The 20500-nt window shown below is 38.1% G+C and overlaps 1 protein-coding gene across 3 annotated transcripts in view; it reads right to left on the minus strand.

Moving 5' to 3' along the window:
* celf3a (cugbp, Elav-like family member 3a) overlaps positions 1-20500 on the minus strand; it is a 137135-nt gene that overhangs the window by 97140 nt on the left and 19495 nt on the right. For all 3 annotated transcript variants that reach the window (XR_007934148.1, XM_051923079.1, XM_051923080.1), the window contains exon 2: positions 16356-16438. Coding sequence is in view for 2 of the 3 variants with exons in the window: in XM_051923079.1 (XP_051779039.1) it covers positions 16356-16438 (83 nt within the window). In the remaining variant the exon portion in view is untranslated. The remainder of the gene's footprint in view (positions 1-16355; positions 16439-20500) is intronic.

Consider the following 20500-nt stretch of genomic DNA (forward strand, 5'->3'; position numbering starts at 1 on the left):
TTTTTTTTTTTTTGCTCATGGAACTTGATTAGAGCACATCATAGATTTGAACTTGGGCTAATCACGATGGAGCAAATAAAGCTCCTGTAGTAAGTGCGTGAACACTGTGCTCGACAAGAGATTTCAGTCACAGCCACATTTTGTTATGAAAATAAAAGGAAAATGCATTGCTTCTACTTTCCCATAAATAGCACAAAGATTTTTTCCCCCACCTCTAGTATCTCTCTTAAATTGCCAAAATGAGGGGCAAAGTAATTTCTCCAGTTTTGTCCATCCCACCATAAAACAACATTAACTTAGCCAGTATATCTTTGGGATATGGGAGGAATACAAAGTACCTACAGGAAAAAAACGGGCTGAAACAGATTCAGAGTGCTTCAACGTCTAAAACGTTTACCTCACCTAGTATTTTCAAGAATTTCTAGCGACCCACATTAAACATACAATGTCCTGAATGATTCTGCCTGTTGCCGTTTAATCTACTAAGACCTTTTCCTGCTGTACAATATACAATGTCTTATCCACCCATTTCTACCAGTGGATGTCATAAATCACAAGATTGCACATGAAATATGTGCCGTTGCTTAGCATATCAATTTCAGAATGCTAAAGTGATATTTTGTATCTTCTATCAACATCTGAATAAATGTTCAGATCCATGGAGGTTAATAAAAAGACTGAATAAAGATTTTCCCAAGACTGATGCCAAGAGTGTACTTGTCTTTGCGCAGAATAAAAATCTTGTGTTACCCGTGGCTACCTTGAATGGAAGGAAATTTGAAAACTGTGTAAGGAAGGGTACGGGTATTTCATTTTGTATTCTAGATCTGATAAGGTAATTGCAAGTAAGAAGTGTTCACTTTGCCTTCCAAGAAGACCAATTTAGCAAGACAAATCTTAAACACACTTGCCACTAAAGCAAACATGTCAGGTTCTGGGGAGAGAGCTTTGACTATGGGTATCAATCAAGCACTTCATTTCCAGTGAAGCTGCATATTTTCCTTTTTCCAACTAATTGAGACAAAGACACATCACCTATAGAGAGATATGTGTTGACTGATTGAAGGGCTGCTGTTTACTGGCAGGTTTTATTAGACCGCTCAGACTGAATCTAATGAACTTTTTGGACAGATACCTGCCTTGAAATTCATTGATTATGCATGAGGTTCTGGCAGGCCACACACTGACAGGTTTCATAGAGAGTGTTGGCCTGAATCATTGCCTGGTTTTAAATTTCCATACTCGGCATAAGCCTGTCTGCATTGTATGAGAAGCTGGGTTTGTGCGATAGGAATAAACTGGCCACTGCCTCTTGGCGGTTACCAAGCGACCAAGCATCACTTGCTCTGATGTATCCTAGCAACAGGAATGAGCCGTCTGTCCCCCTCCTCCCTGTCCACTTGCATTAGGAAGGCTTGTCTCATGATGCACTGCTTCTATGCAACTTCCCTTCTCGTTGAGAAATCATGCTGCTCATCAGCTTGCATTGTTCCACGCAGTGCTCTTAAATAATAGGGTGTGAAGGAAAATGAAATTGTTTGTTGGATAGAGAATGGTGAATTACAAAAGATACTCATATGAGGCCTGCTTCCACATTTCATTCTTAGGAGTACACACATCCAAACTGTGGGGTGGTGTTTGAGTAAACTAAACGTGACATTTATTTTTTTTTAGAAAAAATAATACACATTTTTTTTTCTATTCATTTGTGATGCCTATGTTGAAAACAAACAAAACAGATGCATGATGGCATTCATGTAATATTTTTAATTGATAACAATGCCAATTGCCATCTCATGCATCCTTAGGTCTTAGGCTTGAATCCCTCACCTGTGTGGTTTTTCCATGCTCTCTTATAGAAATTTTAAATCGACCCTGTATGGCTGTATGCATATGTTATTCACAATAGGTAAACAGGGATATATGGTGAGACAGTGGTTAGAACTGCTGGTTCACAGCTCTGGAAACCTACAGGTGAGTTTGGGGATGGAATCTAGCTTGGCTCTGCTCCCTCACAGAACCATCATCCTGGCCACTGCCTATGTGGAGTGCACATGTTCTTTCCATGTCAGCATGGGTTTTTCTCCAGGTACTTCATTCTACCTCTAACATTAAAATGACTTGCATGTTTAGTTATAGGTGATTCTAAATTGGTCTCAGTGTGCAGTGTGGACCCTGTGGACTGACACTCCATCTAGAGCTGGCTCCCAATTTGTATCCAATACTTCCAGGATATGCTGCTGTTCCCTACCACCCTAAAATGCTCTACGCAGACCTGAGAATGTTATGTTCCTATACATAATTTGCAACCAATGTTTCATATTGGTAAAAAACTTGATTTTCCACTTTAAGGAATTGAATACTTGAATGTCACCTGTGTTACACCCGTCTAATTACTTTGGCAATGTGTGGATTCTTCAACTCTTCAGCTTTTAACAAAGATAATAACATATTCTAAACTAGAAGTACCGCAGTACAGTAGACAAATTCTGAAAATCAATATTACAAAACATTATTAAGCTCAGTAGGAAAGGATTTTCAGACAACATAACCATGACCCACTGGATGCAGTTGTAATATCAATATGTTCTAAAAAAGGCACATACTTTACCGCCATTCAGGTTATACACTGTCAAAGAATTTTACTTATATTTTCTTATACAAAAAAAAAAAAAAAGAAAAGCCGTCAAGTATAATAATAAGTGGATTTTCCTCTGGGTACTTGAGTTTTCCTCCCACATCTCTAAAGATGTGCGTGTCAAGTTGATTGGCGACTCTAAAATGTTTCCGTGTGGGTGTGTGTTAGTTGGTCTCTTGCGAAGAACTGGAGCCCTGTCCAGGGCTGTTTTTTTGTTACTCGCAGAATATCTACCAAGTGACCATGAATTGGATGGAGCAGGTTGGAAAAATGTTATAATTTAATATAATATAAATCATGCAAACGCGTGGCAGCTAATACAGAAAGCCAAATGCAGAACATTACTTTACATAAAGTTACAAAACCTCTAACTGCCAAGCATGTTCCATGTGATGAGGCTAATCTTAGCAAATTACAGAATACCTCAGCCCATAGTTTAAAACCTAAATAACAAAAGTAAAAAAAAACAAATGAAAAATTAAGAAAAAAAAACAAGCAGGACAACATTTCATATTGAACATTTAGAATGGGCTAAATAATGAGGACATTTGGCTATTCTTGTCCTTAACTGAAAAAAATAAAACAGTTTCTCTCTAAGCAAAGACTGATACCTGCTCTCTTTGGCAAAATACCTTCACACTGATTACAATTACATATAATTATCATTATCTGCTTCCGTCTAGCTAGTATTCAGTGGACCTCCAGCATATCCTCATGAGACCCTGAAGATTGCTCCAAGTCAATGACTGATGACAAGTAATTGGAACGTTATTGATTTTGAAGAAGCAGGTTTTGGGGCCATTGCATTAGACCCACAAAATTATAAAAGATGAATGTTTTTTACATGTTGCATTCTGTTAGATAACAGATAGTTCCCATTTGAAAAATAAAACCCTTGAATCCACTGTAACAGCAAAAAAATGACCCATCCACATAGGTCAAAAACAGTATAAAACAATGGCACACACTGAGCAAGAAACGGTTAAATAAGTAAAACCACTAGAATGCAGACAAGCAAAGAATTGAGGAGCAAGAATTCTGACTAGCTGCCGTTTTCACGTGATATATTTCAGGACAGATCAAGCCTTCAGCTTGATTTTCGTTTGGCACAAATTTGTCAGCTATGGTAGCTTTTGTCAGTCTTAAATAGACATATTTCCTCTGACACTCAGATGTTAGACATGGACTCTGTGCTCTAGTTGATTTTATGTTTTATTTTGGTTAGAACTACCCCTCCTCTCATCCGACTTCAAACATACTCTCCCCTCACTGTTAAAATATCCCAATAGATAAATGGGGAAGCATGGTGGTACAGTGGTTAGCACCACTTGTTCACAGCTCTAGGGACCTACAGAGCTGTAAGACTTTCCTGTATGACAGAGCATGCCTGGCACTGTACTGGCGGCTCATTCAAGCTTGTTTAATGCCTTGAACACAGTGCAACGAGGACAGGATTCACCTTCTTGTAATGTTCTGACAGACTAAACAGGCTACAAGCACACTAAAACACTCAGTTTTGTTTATTTTCTTTATAGTGTCCTTTGTAATTTAAATACTCATAATGCTTTACTTAATACACATTGGCTGCAAGATTATCACTATACGCAAAGGTGACAAAATGCAAAACTAATACCCGATGGTAAATGTCACCTGCTTATGGCCAAAAGACAAAGTACAAGATGCTGAAAGTATAGAGAAAACAAGTCCCATGGGGCCTGTGATCTTAGAAAGATGAAAAGATGAAGGAGAAACAGAAAACAATAACCATTTCCCAAAGGACACCTTCCATCCATTTTCAAAACCATTACTTTCACTAAGTGGCAACCAGAATATTGAACATAAAACAGGAACCAGCACTGAATATGCACTAGTCTATTACATGGCATTGTCATTCAACCACACACACTCACTTAATCCAAGTCAATTCAGAATTGCCAATTACCGTACATGCATATTTTTCGAACGCACAAGAAGTAGTGCCTCTAGAGAAAATCCATGCAGACATGGAAAAAAGATACTAATTTCACACCGACAATGAATAGGCCAGGAACAGAATCCAGCTCCCAGGAGGTGCAACACTGCATTGCCACCCAGCTCTCAGTTTTTAGTTTAGGTAGTAACAAATTACAAACATTACATATAAAAATGAAATTTTAATAATCTCTTTTATATATTGATTGGGGCTTTTTGTCAAAGTTTACACTCTGCTCAGTAGAAAAATCTGAACATAAAACAATTTTTTACTCTCTATATAATCTCCCAATAAGACATTCAAGCTATTGGAGTGCAGCTTGAAAGAAAGAAAGAGAACAGAAGGTGATTGGGGGTGAAGGTAGGTGACGAGGTTTCAATCATTGTAGTACTGGCTGGGCAGAAGAGAAGAGTTAGGGGTTATTATGCAATCACAATAATGAAGTCTGAACAGAGGATGACAGAGATAGGCATGGAGACCATTTACAGGGACACAGCCTGGTAAGGAGATAACACTGGGTAACATGGGGCATGTTTGAAGTTATTTAGCCTGAAAAGATGGAGATAGACACAGAATAATCAGAGTAATGCAGCCTATTGTAGCCTCTTGTGAAGACAGCATAAAAGATAAAAGAAGCTGGCATGGAGCAAAAAGGAACAATACATTCTGCAAAAGAAAATATTTCACAATCACAGCCTGAAGAGGCAATATGGAGAAACATAAATGTAGAACTTACTGAATACCGCAAACATTTGAATATCTTTAAATGGAAGGTTTAAGTAAGTTGTGAAGCATCACCCACAATGTCAGTGATTTGTAAAAGACTACAGTCTACAGTAGCCCAAAGATTCCCCAAACCAGTGCCATCATTACAACTCAGTTCTTTGAGCAGAGGTTTTTGATTTTGATTTAAAGATACACAGAACAGGCAATTTTGTTTTCTGGTATATAAACAATTCAGAAACCAATGCTAATTCTTTGTACATATGCTGGGTGTGTCTCTCTGTTTTTGTCTGTAAGGAGAAGTGAAGTAAAATGACACCTTTTATTGGCTAACTGAGTAGATTACAAAATGTAAGCTTTCGAGGCAGCTTAGGCCCTTTCTTCAGGCAAGGTGTTATTTATTTGAGTATTCGTAACTAAGGTTAATTTCTAATAATTCTAACCCTGGGAATATTCCTAGTAAAAAAAATGCCATCTTTTAACTAACAGTTTACCCTGGATGTATTTATCCTGTGAAGAATATAATGGATAGAACACACAGGACAATGAGAGTAATGCAGCCTTGTGAGAAGATAGCAGAAACATATATGGGGAAACTAGAGTCACGTATGCCAAATATATAATAATGGAGAGAATGTTTTATGGGACAATAACATGGGGAGAATAACACACAAAAATGATGTTCATTTGGAGCAATGCAGCCTGAATTGAATATAACAGAGATAAGCATGGGACAATCGAGAGAAATGCGTCAGGGTGAAAAAAATAAGTAAGATAGGCAGCAGGGTAATGGGAACAATGCAGCCTGAATGGAGGAGTGCAAATATAGACATGCTAAGTAATCAAAGGAGGTTAGCCCTAAAAGAGATTTTAAAGATACAAGTGACTGGGAAGATAATACAGCCTGGGAAACCACAAATGGTGAAAATGCAGCTCTCTTACTTGTGTGGTTGATAAAATGAATGAAAGAAGCAATTATGAGCAGAGAAAAGAGGAAAGGTTCATGAGAATGGGGGGCAAGTATGAGACGAATTTGCTGGGCTTGGGGGGGGGGAGGGTCTCTGATGCAATACGATGGAGACATCTGTTAGCCACACAACCCCCATAAAACAAAGACTAACCCTTTTCCTCTTTATTTCTTATTAAGGCAAGGCACGTGAGCAACAAAGGATTAACCTGCTGTACTACTTTTGTGGGACTGGCCCCCATGAATTTCCAATAGATTAGCTGCAGGCAGCAGACAGTTGGATATCTTTAATCGTAATAAGTTTTAGAGGTTCATTAAAGAACATAGCATGCTTTTTGACCATGAGCCTGACATCATACAAGAATATGCAACAAAATCTACACACTGTACAAGTCAATAATTTCTGTCTTCCACCCACTGCATAGAGAAAGATGTCAATTGATAGATTTATCTTAGCTGCCTGGAGATTGTGGGACAGATATAAATCAGAAATGAGAATGGCACCACTATAAAAAGACATTACCATTTTTTTTTTTGTTATTTATTAAGGTAGTCTTTCTGCTTTGCACCATCCCCACCATTTATGTAAACACTTAAAATGATGTATACTTGCTCAAGCTCACAAAGTCTACCAGCAAAGGAATGTAAACTTTCGACCCACTGGATTAAATATACTCCTTAGTCCTTAGGTCACATCATGCAAAGAATGTTTGCAATCTTACATAATCAAAGGACAGTCTTCTGGGGATTTTACTGCTGAAACTCATGGATGGAAGTGCAATTCTTCATTCCAGCACTACTGTACATCAAGAGCATTTCTGTAATCTCCCTTCCATTTTCTAAAAACCGTTTAAGTAGTTGCATGGAGTCACAAACTATTATGGCAGCAACTGCCACAGAGTAGAACCAGAATTGGCAGCACTCCCTGTTGCTTTGGCTGATGACAACTGAAACAATTTCAGACAGCATGGGTGGGTGGGGGTGGGGGAATCCCCGGGTCCCCCTTGGAGGTCCAAAGAGCACTGATATACAGAAACTAGAAAAAATTGTGGAAACGTCGGATGGAAGTTTTGGGGCGTGATAGCTTGGTGAAATTATAGATTGTTTTTCTAAATACAGGATGGTTGTGGGGTAAAGTGCCAGTAAGCACCAACATGCATATGATAAGTGGAGGCATTCATAAGGACAGAATGCCGATACACAAGACCTAAACCCTGGTGTTTCACTCAAACCCATAGTTTGTAGGTGCTTCATCTCTTTGCATCTTAAAATATATGTTGAAACCGCCATCAGGTTGTCTTCTGTCATTTAGAGGTCACCTGACACTTTCCTTTGCCCAAGGTTCAAGTCTGACTCCAACTGACAGCTTGCATCACTTTTGCTAATCATTTTTTCTTAAGGACCTGGAGAATATATCTATTTATTTAACTTTTCTTTTGTTCAATTCTGTCAAACTCCCAGTTTTGTTGTCTGGTTCACCTTTCAGCCCTTAGCCTAATTACCGTCCTTCACCCATCTGCCCTCCTTAACTGCACCCTCCGTTCCTTATTCAGAATACCTGCTCCTCTCTCTCCTTATGAATGCAGACAACAACACAAAAAAGAGAGAAAGAAAGCACGCGCACACAATAGCAAATAACACAATGGCTGAATAAATCACAAAGAACAGGGAGCCATCTGGTTTACTCTCAGGGATTTCAGTGCACGATGCATGCTTTTTCATTTCTTTTTGTGCACGTAAATGATGAATATGAAAACCGTACATCACACAGCGCACTGCCGAAACAATTGACACTTCTCGGTTTGCGGCACTGCTTCGCAGCTAAGTGCACTCGCTCTTGTTCTGTGCACTCCACTGCTTGCAGCTCAGAAGCTTCTGTGATTTTTTTTTTAATTATTCAAAGGTGAATACCTTAAAGGCTGGAAAATTATTTAAAACCATATCCTGCTGTGAGACTGCCACAGCCCACTTCGCTGTTACCAAATGGAGATATTGCTAAGCACATGCGCAATAGGTATCAACTGTACTGCTGCTTGAGCAGGACCATGTACCCGGCAACTTTAGTGAAACTGATGGGGCTGTTTCTAGAAAGCAATGCCTCACACACGCGCGGCCATACGTGCGACTTAATTGCTTTACACCTAAATTCAATTGGCAACACTAATACCCAGTGGGTAAGACGCAGCCCTCTAAAGGCACCTTGCTGGTGCACAGTAAACACTGATGCTAATTAAAGATTCACCAGCTTCCTGTTTGCTACTCATCCATCCTCACTTGCACACCAGAAGAGCAGAAAATAAAACAAAAACAGTATGACAGTCGGAGTCTGCCCTCGACGGATTACGTCCGAGTTCACATTAAAAAAGCAAGGCAGCATGTTAGCTAGGTCAGAGTTTCCATGTAGCACAAATACTTCACAAGGACATTTACATATACTGTATGGAGTGAAAAGCAGTTGGGCAACCCTGAATAAAGTTTTCTATTGAAGCCCATTATCCGAGTGGCACACTTATCCCATCCATACACACATCCAGTGGCATTGTGGAATGAAAATTCTGTTGAGGCTGCCCATTCTTGGGAACAGGGTTGCTAGATTTGATAGGCACTTTATATCCCAATCACTGTCAAAATTCCATCCAGTTCTACAGACTGTTTAGTCCATTTCAAGCAAGCAAAACACCCCAACAGAGTCTAACTGCAGACCTTCTGAGCTCTGCTTGGTTGAGAAGCACAGGTGTAGCTTGGGCGGAGAGGGCAGTCCACCCCGTGAGGCACTTTTTAATAAACTTTAGTACTAGACCTTTTAGACTTTTTAAAGAATTTTATTTGATATGGCTTTGGAAAGTTCCTGTGTGTTATCTATGTCTAAATTACACCAATATTAATGTTTAAAAACTGTTACAAATACATATGTTGCAAAGTTATATTTTACAAATGTGAATTTTGACCAGTTCGCTGATTTACTCTGACCGAAGATTCTCTGCGTCAACTTATTATGACCAAAAGGGACGCACTCTTAAATCTTATTATTAGTATTTTATTATTGTCTCAATCTCAAGATGAAGCGAAAAAGAGACAGCAGTGCTACTTTTAGCATGAAGGGCCATTATTGAAATACCTCAATTGTAATTAATAGTTAAAAATGTAGTTAAAAATTTCATCGTTTTTATTTTTTGTATGATATTTTTCACTTAGTGTGTATTTTTGGGGGAGGCTGCAAACTAAAGACCACTCCAGGTGACAAAAAACTCTAGTTACACTACTGCTGGGGAGCCAATATAATTCCACACACTGGATGATGTTTAGAGGCCTTTGCATTAAAAGTCACTGATGTTGCATGCTACACACAGTCATTTGCATCTTACTTAACAATCCAGTTTACCGGTACTTAGTGCTCCATTATTATAAAACATCTTTACACTACAATTAAGGCCTATTGGAGGGTTATCTGACTCAATAATGATGACTACTGAGTAAGCATGTCTTTCAGTGGGCATGCCATTTACTAGAACTGTGTCTCTTGTACTGAAAGTGTTGTGAGTGCTATGGGGGTATGGCCAGACCATTGCCAGAGTTTCCACTGTATACATTATGTGACATACTCCTGCAATTCGATTGGCTGTTCAGCGGAGCTTGGGAGGCCTGCAGCTAGACTGCCTAACTCCCCCTCCCCCAAAGCCCCAAGCTCCAAGCATCTGTGAACGTCACTCCTCTGACTGGGCAATTAGGACTTAATTTGCATGAGGAGGCGTGGCTAGCAAGTTATACACTAAGAGTATTTTGCAAAATGGCAAATTATCTGTCAGAATGTACAACCTACATAGAGAAGCCCTTAATGGATTTATTTAAATACATATGATAAAAGGTAAAAAAAAATATAATGAGGGCACATTTGGTTATGTATGCTGAATTGGTTTTTCAAGTGAAAGAACATAACAGAAAGTGAAGGGCTGTGTCAGAGTGCATATGCAAAGGCAGAAAGTTAAAGGTTATTTCCACTGTGAAAAGGAAAGAAGGTAAGATAGATAGATAGATAGATAGATAGATAGATAGATAGACAGACAGACAGACAGACAGACAGACAGACAGATAGATAGATAGATAGATAGATAGATAGATAGATAGATAGATAGATAGATAGATAGATAGATAGATAGATACTTTATTATTAATTTATTACTTTTATTAATCCCAAGGGGAAATAAATAAATAAATAAACAGATCCAATGTAGTGGCCATATAACCTTTATCAGATGTGTCACTAAAACATTGTGTCTCTTACCTTCTTTCTTTTTAATAAACTAGGGGGCTTTGCCCCCTGCTCGCTTCGCTCGCCAACCCCCGTTTTTGTTTTTCCGGATACACACTTTTAAGATTTTTTTTTCTTTGAATTGTTGCTATTTCATTAGTTTCACTTTTATTTCTGAACTTCTGTAAAAACAATATTTGTAATCTTTCGAGTCCCAATGTGCTGAATCTTTTTAATGAGGTCAGTGAGACATATGTTTAATGACTTTGTACCATAATTCAGGATAGGTTTCTCTGTTTGGAATTTCAGCACAGACAAAGCAATCTACATGATCATCCGCAGTTAATAATTTTTTTTGCAAAGTAACCAATAAATGCATGTGAGGTAAACTCCATTTTTGAAATTCTCCTGACTTAAACTTCAAAGCCTTACAATATTTACATACTTCTGACATATCACCTATGTCCATATATTCAATCTCTATTCGCCTTTTCGTTATTTCTCAGAGTAATAATTTCTCTTTGTTTCCGCTAATGTGATGTTTACTTTCTTTGTTTTGACACTGTTGTTTTTTTCTGCTTTCATATTCTGTATCTTGCTTTGCATGTGTTTTGCGCCTACGTTTTTTTTTTTTTTTTTAGGCTTTTGAATTCCAGTTTTCGTTATCTCTAACCTGCTCTGCATGTGTTTGGCCCCCTTGTTTTTTAACCTCTTTATGACGTTTTACTTTGTTTTCTACTCTGTCTTTTATTTCTGACCTCGATTTATCCTGCTCTTGTTTCAATGACACCTGGTCCGTGGTGATTATTTTCCCTTTTTCGAGTAATAATTTCCATTTGTTTGCGCTACTGCGATCTTTACTTTCTTTTTTTATACTTTCTAATTTTCCTACTTTCATATTCTTTAACTTTCTCCACATGTGTATCGCGCCAACGTTTTTTTTTTTGAGCCTTTCGAATTCCATTGCTTTCATAATCTCTAACCTGCTCTGCATGTGTATAGTGCCAACGTCTGGATTGGACATGCTTTTTTCAATTCCACTTGTTCCGGGCTGATAATTACTTTCCTTATTTTCTGAATTTGCACCTTGATTATTCTTTTTCTTTTTCGTCTCTCCAACACTTTTGAGTCTCTTTTCTCCATGCTGCTTTCTTCTTTGCTTAGTCGTCTACGTTTCATCTATAACATATTGTCCTTCTACACTTAATATGCGCTGAGAGCCCTGGATCTGCGTGTGCTCAAAGCCTTGACACGACTGAGTGTGTTGCTGCCCGTGCTCTTATTTGGTTGTAAGTAGGGAGTGTCTTGCAAGAATCTCATGTTCTACGTCATTGCGAGACGGTCCTGGGTCAATCTCTTGGCACAAAGTCTCATGTTTGAGGTCCCCGCGAGACGCTTCATGGCCAATCTCTTTCGTCTTGCGGGTCTTTTAAGTGTCTTCCGTGATCTTAATGTGATCACATCTCAACGCCCTATTGTTTCTCTACAGGATTTTTTTTTTTATAATAGAGAGAAATATGCTACCAAATGCAAAATTATACTAATTGTTTAATGTTTTACTATAAATGTTGCTTTCAATTAAGAAAGGACAACTTATCAACTATGCTACACAATTTAACCTTTGTATTGTGTCATAGAACAGTAGTGATAAATTGTTATAAATTGAGATTATCTTCTCATACCTTCCAATACATATTTTAAATTTTTTTTAATATTTTTCCCATATTTACAAAATGTAGTGTAACAGCAGTAGAGTTACCTCACAAATACTTTCTGTACTGCAGTTATTCTTATTTCTATTTTGGTAATCCATTTGTGATTTAGGCTTTTTAGGCAAGACTGTTTTATCAGCTGTAAAGGGCTGATTGCTACTGCAACACCCAGTGTTTGATGTTACATGTTGAATGAGCTATCTCTGAAATTAACAGGTTTTAACTTAAAATTAAGGGGGCTGTGTGACATTTCATTGTCATAGGTGGGAAAGAAAAAGAGCTAATAGGCTAAAGGGGCATGAAAATGAAAGTAAACGTTTTTTTCTTTACAAAATCCCAATTCATTTCAAGAAAGTTGCCCAAAATGAAGAGTCTCTCTAAAGCAAGAGGTTGCGTGTGGATGTGTAAGTGTGAGACAGAGAGAAGGAGAGAAAGAGATATTTACAGCAAGCATTTAAAGAACAGGACTTAAAAGAACACACTTTTTGCGTAAATCCATTTGCCTGCATACATGCCTGCCAGCGAGTATTGGGAAGGATCCTAGCTTGGCTCGGTTCGCCTGCCCTTAATGCAAAGGCATCTCCAAACACACTACCTTAACGGATGCCATAGACTATACCAGCACCAACAGTCGCAAGGATACAACCTTCTGAGGACTTTTATGGGCTATTTTTCCATTGTGATCCAGAAAAGGTGTGGTGTATGACAATCAGATGACGAATACAGTATATATATTATTCTGAAGTTACAATGACTCTAGAATAACAGCTACATTTATCCATAACACCGCCTTACAATTGTGCAACCAATAAAGCTTGCTTATTTTTTTCTTCTCTTTACGTAGGGCGTTTTATATAGGACACTAGTGGAATCTGAAATTTGGGATATAGTCATACAAAGTGCAATGTAGAAAATAACACTGATACTGTCTCTCCAACAACAGAGTTGTCCAAAAACCTCTCAGCACAAACTCCAGGGGCAGGAAGAGAACTACTTTGATTCCTATTGACTTTGTTAGCTTGTTCTTAAACTTCATACCATTCTCACAAAGAATTGCTAGAGAACCAATGCAAGAGGAAGTCCATCCATCCATCCATCCATCCATTGTCTCCCGCTTATCCGAGGTCGGGTCGCGGGGGCAGCAGCTTGAGCAGAGATGCCCAGACTTCCCTCTCCCTGGCCACTTCTTCTAGCTCTTCCAGGAGAATCCCAAGGCGTTCCCAGGCCAGTCGAGAGACATAGTCCCTCCAGTGTGTCCTGGGTCTTCCCCAGGGCCTCCTCCCGGTTAGACGTGCCCGGAACACCTCACCAGGGAGGCGTCCAGGAGGCATCCTGATCAGATGCCCGAGCCACCTCATCTGACTCCTCTCGATGTGGAGGAGCAGCGGCTCTACTCTGAGCCCCTCCCGGATGACTGAGCTTCTCACCCTATCTTTAAGGTGAGAAGCAAGAGGAAGTCATTCCAGCTAAAACATGCCACTGATGCTCTACATTCCAGCTATTGTGCACTAGCCTCTGGTGCAAATTACAGAACAAGCTGGAGTGCTGGAGACTACACGTTAAGGTTCAAGTGGCAGATCTAAAGCTCAGAGTTAGCAAGCACGATCTCAATGAGGCTGGACATTACAAACAGACCTGGATATTCATATATATACTCTTCAGTGCCTGGTAGTTGAGTCAAAGATGCATGGTGTCTTGGTGGGAATAGAAGATTCCTGTTGATTTAGTAACAAAATACCTATGTATAGTATTTAATAATAGTGTGTTTATGTGTGAAATAACACAAAAGTTGTTTTTATTTTAACAGATAGGTGTGCATTTTGGGACACTTATTATCCAAATAGATATTTTAAAGCAATTCAAGTTGATCTCCTCCTGGACTTTGTCAAGCCAAAAAACAAAAGGAGTAATGTGCTGAGCTAAAGGAACATTCCATTAGCTGGGGGTCTTATGTTAATCTGACGTATGTGTCATAAATTTTTCCTTTACCTCTGTTACAATATTATGAGTTAAGTCAAAAATCACATTTATTCAGTTGTCTATTAGACTGCCAGAAAATTCAAACTCATTTATTCTGTTTACCAATGTGGCATGTACTGTAAATGATATAACTTGCAAGAGAATATACTATGAAAGGTAGTATTTTAAAGAACTATTAGCTGACTTACTCAATCTGTATTTATGTATGATCAAAAATGAAGATTGACATATTTGTTTATAAGTGTGTGTCTTAATGAAAAACAAACTTGTGCTGAATGCTAACACATATTTCAGGTTTGGTAAATGAGAATGTGTACGCTAAAAATCAATTTTACATTTATTCACATAACAAATTCTGATATATTAGGTGTCGTATGAGTGTTACAAATGCATAATTACTTTTTTTCTGTTTTGTTATTATCAAATTTATGTTATGCTTTATGATAGTGTTCATTTGATTATGAAAGGCACTATATAAATGAATGATTCATTTACTGATGCATGACATTACGAGACATGCCTTTGAATATTTCATTGATGCTTCAGATAAATCTTCAAAGCAAAGAGGCCAAATCCTTTATATATTTTTAAAGGCAAAATCATGTTCCCTATTCCACTGCCCTGTTTTACGATAATTGAATTTATTACAAATGAGGTTAACATTAAAATTTTAAACATACCCCAACTGATATACTTTGAATGATGCATATTCGTTCTCAGCCAAAAGATTGTTTATTCATTACTACAGACATAAAATGAATGCAGTAATGTTTGAGAGTGTTCTAAGTGGCAAAGTTAACATCCTGAAAACAACACAGCAGGTTTTGCTGTTTATGGCCCGTTTCCTCACCTTCATTTCATATTCCTCTCTTACACAAAGCAATAATGGAGTCAAGCAAGTCTGGATGAATTCATTCCCAAAAGGGTTAACCACAGGCAGCTTTTCCACTGGTTGTTGTTTACTCTTTTACTGTATCTGCAATCTCCACATTGCACAAACTCAGATTAAGGAGACAATAAACACCATAGTGTAGATAAGGCCATCTGTTCAGTGGGACATTAAATATAAAAAAAAAAAACACACACTGCTGTGCAGGCAGCCAGAAACGGCTGACAGCTTTTTGAGATGAACAGCTGCATGATCCGTCATCTATGGTGCATCACGTAAGAAAAAGGGGATCAAAGAAAGCTGAAAAGATGACTGAGCTAACCTTAATCTTGGGTACAACAGGCAGAACTCGACTCTCAAGTCCATGTGAAGCAATGTGAAACGATTGTGTCAACCTTTCTTTAATTTTTGTTTTTAAAGACATCAGGGATAGTCTATCTATCTATCTATCTATCTATCTATCTATCTATCTATCTATCTATCTATCTATCTATCTATCTATCTATCTATCTATCTATCTATCTATCTATCTGTCTGTCTGTCTGTCTGTCTGTCTGTCTGTCTGTCTGTCTGTCTGTCTGTCTGTCTGTCTGTCTGTCTAGCCACCCTTTTATTGCCATTGATAATACAGTACACTGTCTTTAATTTCATTTGTCTCTACAATTAAAACAATATCTCACCATTGAAATAAATTATCAAATAAATGGTATATGAATCCTGCTGAACACAATGTAAACATCATGACTGATTTCTATGAAGCACTTAAGTAACTAAGCCTTAATTCATAGAATATCTTTATAATGGGAATGATCACAAATCGGTTAATATTATTATAATACAACAGAAATCAAAGAATATTCTTCATGTACATGAAAGCAGATACAAGTATTAAAGGAAAAATAAGTACAACACAGATGCAATGTTATTGCAAATCAAGCAGATTAGACACTAAATAAGAACCGCCATCTGTAAACTGGATTTGACTGTTAACACGATAAAAAGACTGACTGTGAGTGCTTAGTTCAGAGAATGGAAGGCACAATTCTCAATATTCAATCACCAAGATTGGTGCAGCAAGCCCAAACCTTCACTATTCCTGCTTGCTGAATTACTGCCTAAAGACATTGTGGTCAAAATTATTTTATAATTCTTCTACCTGTAAACAAGTATATGCTCTTGGATAACAACAGTCAGTAAAATAAAGAAGATGTCTGCTGAAACTCACCCCGGGCAGGGTCTTCTGTTCATGCAATGCACTCTGGGCCTTCAGGGCAGACTCACGGGCACAGTAAGTGAGGAATGCACAGCCTAAAACCAACAAAGATAAGAAGCAATTGTTGACAAGAGAAACTGGCACAACATGATTTAATTTTGCCACTGGTTATGTTCTCAGTGCATACTACAATGCAACAACAGACTTTTCTTTTTTTAATCAGACAGAAAAGAAAAACTGATTCTCCCAACCGCTTGGTGCAGAGATTAGAAAAGGCAAAAAATGTAATCAGTGAAATATAACAATGTGGTCAAAATGGAAATTAATCTGATATTACTCTGTTATATGCCAATTGTGTGGAATGGCCCAGCTCATGTTTTATAATTAGGCTCATTTTGCTTTATGAGCCAATTGCCTTGTAAGTGACTGGCAGATTTCCAAATTGGAAAAGATAACAGCTAACATAGCTGGCTCTCACCTTGAAAATGGACAAAGAATAATGAGACCCCTGGACTGAGCTGCATGACTTGGCTCTGATCAATGGTTGTTTACACTGCACTCCTCTCTCTGTGTCCAGCACATAACCTTAATAACCACTGGAGCCCGTAATCATCAAGTTTTTGTAGATTGACAGAAAAGCAGAAATGCAGTTATTCCAATACAACACTACATTAAAATAAGCAGGTTTGGAAAAGGAAGCAATTATTAATAAATTATATGTCTATACAAGTTTCACATACTATAAAGGAGAACATAAATTTTGAGGCACTTTCCATATTTTATTTGTTGTGACAAAACCAACTTTGTGGTGTTTAAAGTTCTTTCTTTATTAAATTAACAAAGATTATTTAAGAATAATATGTCTATTTGTACAAGTCTCAAGATATATATAAATTAAAATGTATTACCTTAATGTATTACCTTTATTAAAATTATACCACTTTATGAGAAAAAAAGTAAATATCCTCACATAACACCTTCTGGGAGAATCTCCTGACCCATGCTTTCTAGCCCTAACATAGAAATGGAAAAATAAAACATTTCTGGGTTCCACTGAGGCCTGAAACATTAAACTGTCCTTACGATGCTTTTTGTAGGTTCCTCACTCTTCTCAGTGCTAGCATGTATGCTAAAAGACTTCAACTTGGAGATATCTGGAGTGTTCATGTTAATCATGTGATAGCCACGGAGAAGGAAAGTCATAGTGAAGAAACATCACTTTTTTCCCTGGACTAGGGGAAGTCTCAGTCACACTGCTGCCAGAGTTCTTCTGTCACCTTGCCCAGTCTTTGTCATGCTGTTATAACATCAGGTAGGGATCTAATTTCCATTGCACAACCCCATTCCCCAGAAGACCCTCACAGTAATGTTATATTGCCATTTTGGTTTAATTCTGGCATGTATGAGATCTTTGGAGAAGGATCTTACCAATGCCAAAGTTGTCTGACAAAGTTATGGTCCAGGAAGGGAATTCCTTTTGGTGCCCCAAAGACAATCTCTGCTAACATGCAAATCTACTGACTAACAGCATTCTGGTAGTGGTTTAGCCTGTGAACTCTTGTACTACTGTCTAATAGGCCCAAAGGATCACATGTTGGCATATGTTTCTAATCCAGCTGGTACCAGGATAGGAAAAGTATACAACTAGGTGGTGAATTTATTGTTTTGGTGATTGCAAAGCTATAGTAAATGTGTTCTTAATGCAAATGCCTAGAACTCAGGGCTTCTCCCCAATTACTGCTGCATTCTTCAATGTCTTCAGTCTTAAAAGTATGTATATCATTTATTAAAGATCCTCCTTCATTGGCTGACTCTGCTCCAACAGGTCATATTCCTCCAGACACACTGGCACTTAAATGGAATGATTTACTCCTTCAGTACATGGAAAAGACTCCAATTCACAAATCAACTCTATCTATGAACACCCCTATATCGGTGAAACTGTCTCGCCATGATTCAGACTTACAGATTTACCTTTGGCCAACTTACCTTGTGACAGAGCAGAAAACGTGTGTTTTAGCCTGTAGAGCTAAAAGAATTTGACTTTTAGCCAATATGGCTGCTACCACTTTTTATCCAGTGAAAGGAGATGATACCTGCTCTGATACCAGGTTCATTTTTATTTCTGTTATATCATTTGTTTTTTTGTTTAACATAAACCTACAAAATAAGGCAGCACACGTCAGGTCAGGTCAGGTTGGAGAGCATGCACTGGTACAGCACGTTGACACACCCATCACACCACAAGACAACTCGGGATCCTGGTTGGCAACCCCCCAGGCAGTCACATGGTCCAATCCCACCCTTTGGAAATAACTCCCTATCTGCCACAGCCAGGTGTTACGTGGGCAAGCCGGATCACCTCTGGGGAATCGCACCACATGGCCGTAGCGCCGTAACTGACACTCCCTCGCAATACAGGTAATGAGCCTCATTCGGAACTCTGTGAGCAACTGCTCATTTGACACAAAGTCAAACCAGAGATACCCAAGGATGCTCCGAAAAGTACCAAAGGAGTAACCAGTTGTGTGATAGTTAGTGCTGCTATCTCACAGCTAATGGATGCTGGGTTTGAATTGTGGCACGGTAACTGTCTGTGTAGAGCTTTCTATAGTTAGTCCAGCTTCCTCACATAAACCACATACCTGCAGGATATCTGGCAACTGCCTAGACCATTATGAGTGAGTATACGTGTTTATATACTGTATGTATGCCCTGTGATGGACTGGCATTCTGTCTAAGATTGGCTTCCTCATTGATCCTGAGGCTGCAGAGATAAGCTCACCAACCCTATAATTAGATTAGCCATATTCTGTGAATGGATGGATGGCTGTATAGCTAAATTATCCAGATAGAAATTTCATTTAATTGCAGTTATATACAACAATGGGTGCTCAAACAAGTTGTCAGTATTAAGACTATTTTTATACAGTTCTTTTCATGAGGCCAAAGCCATCTATTCTATAAAAATGGTTTAATATACATTTAAGAAGTACTGCATGTGTTTTCACTCTTGGCAGTGTAGGCAGGGAGCCCACGGTACATTTTAAACATACAGTCTTAAGGGTTCAATCCTAATTCCTTTACCACAAGGGAAAACTGTCCACAAATACTCGAGTGAGTATTATTACATCTTTAATAGGTATCCTTAATGATATAGAAGTAGGTACAGTAAATCTAGAACCAGTTCAGCTGAAAAAGTAGGTACTGAATGACAGTGGGAAAGTGAACATACTGAATCCCCTACATCTACCAGGAGCCAGCATTCTTATTTGTTTCCAAAACACAAAAAACATATTAGATATCCCACATATTTAATAAATATAGTCATTTGATTAAACAAAAATACGTTTAATTAAAACAATGTAGGACATTAAAATTGCCCCATTTCTGGTGCCAAGAACATATAAAACTGCCTCGTTTCCTTGTATTTTCCTGATTTCCCTACAGACAAGCAACCTCCTATGAGGCAAGTCAAAATTTTAATTAAAATATCCAATGGACATCACTCTGAAACTTTATCTTTTGGACATTTTTAAAGATGGTGAGTTGAAATGCTGCCAAAGTGGAAAGCAGCATTTCTTGCACATTTTATCTAATGTAATTTGAACAAGGGGGACAGGTGATATACAGTAGAAAGGATGTAACAAAAGTGCAATGTCCATTTTACCATAGTAATTAACAGGAGAGTCAAAATGAGAATCTTAAAAGAACGGTGTTATGCATTTTATGGAAAGTCTTCTGCTGGCAGAACACATTTAGATCAAAGAGGATTCAGTGACCAGAAAAGTAGGCATGAGTTGTGTGTTTTTTCACACCACTGCACTTTGTAAACAGCACAGGAAACTGGTCGTAAAAATATATAAAGAACGCATAAACCACTGGAAGTATTCCCTACAAAACTACTTTTTCTAATATGATTGGCCAGTTGCAACACAATATCTTGTGTATACTGCATGAATGGGTATGGTCTCTCTCCATATTCTGTGTATAAGTAAATATGAATACTGCAGGTGTTTATATTTTATTAATCTATATGTCTTAATCTACAAAGCCTATACTGCATATTTGGCTACCTTTTCATTTTTGCATTTTGAAAAGGGAATGCAACAAAAATATTAAAAAAAAAACTCACTTAGTAAAACTTCAGGTCTGAG

This window comes from Erpetoichthys calabaricus, chromosome 2, assembly GCF_900747795.2.
Source record: "Erpetoichthys calabaricus chromosome 2, fErpCal1.3, whole genome shotgun sequence".
Lineage (NCBI taxonomy): Eukaryota > Metazoa > Chordata > Cladistia > Polypteriformes > Polypteridae > Erpetoichthys > Erpetoichthys calabaricus.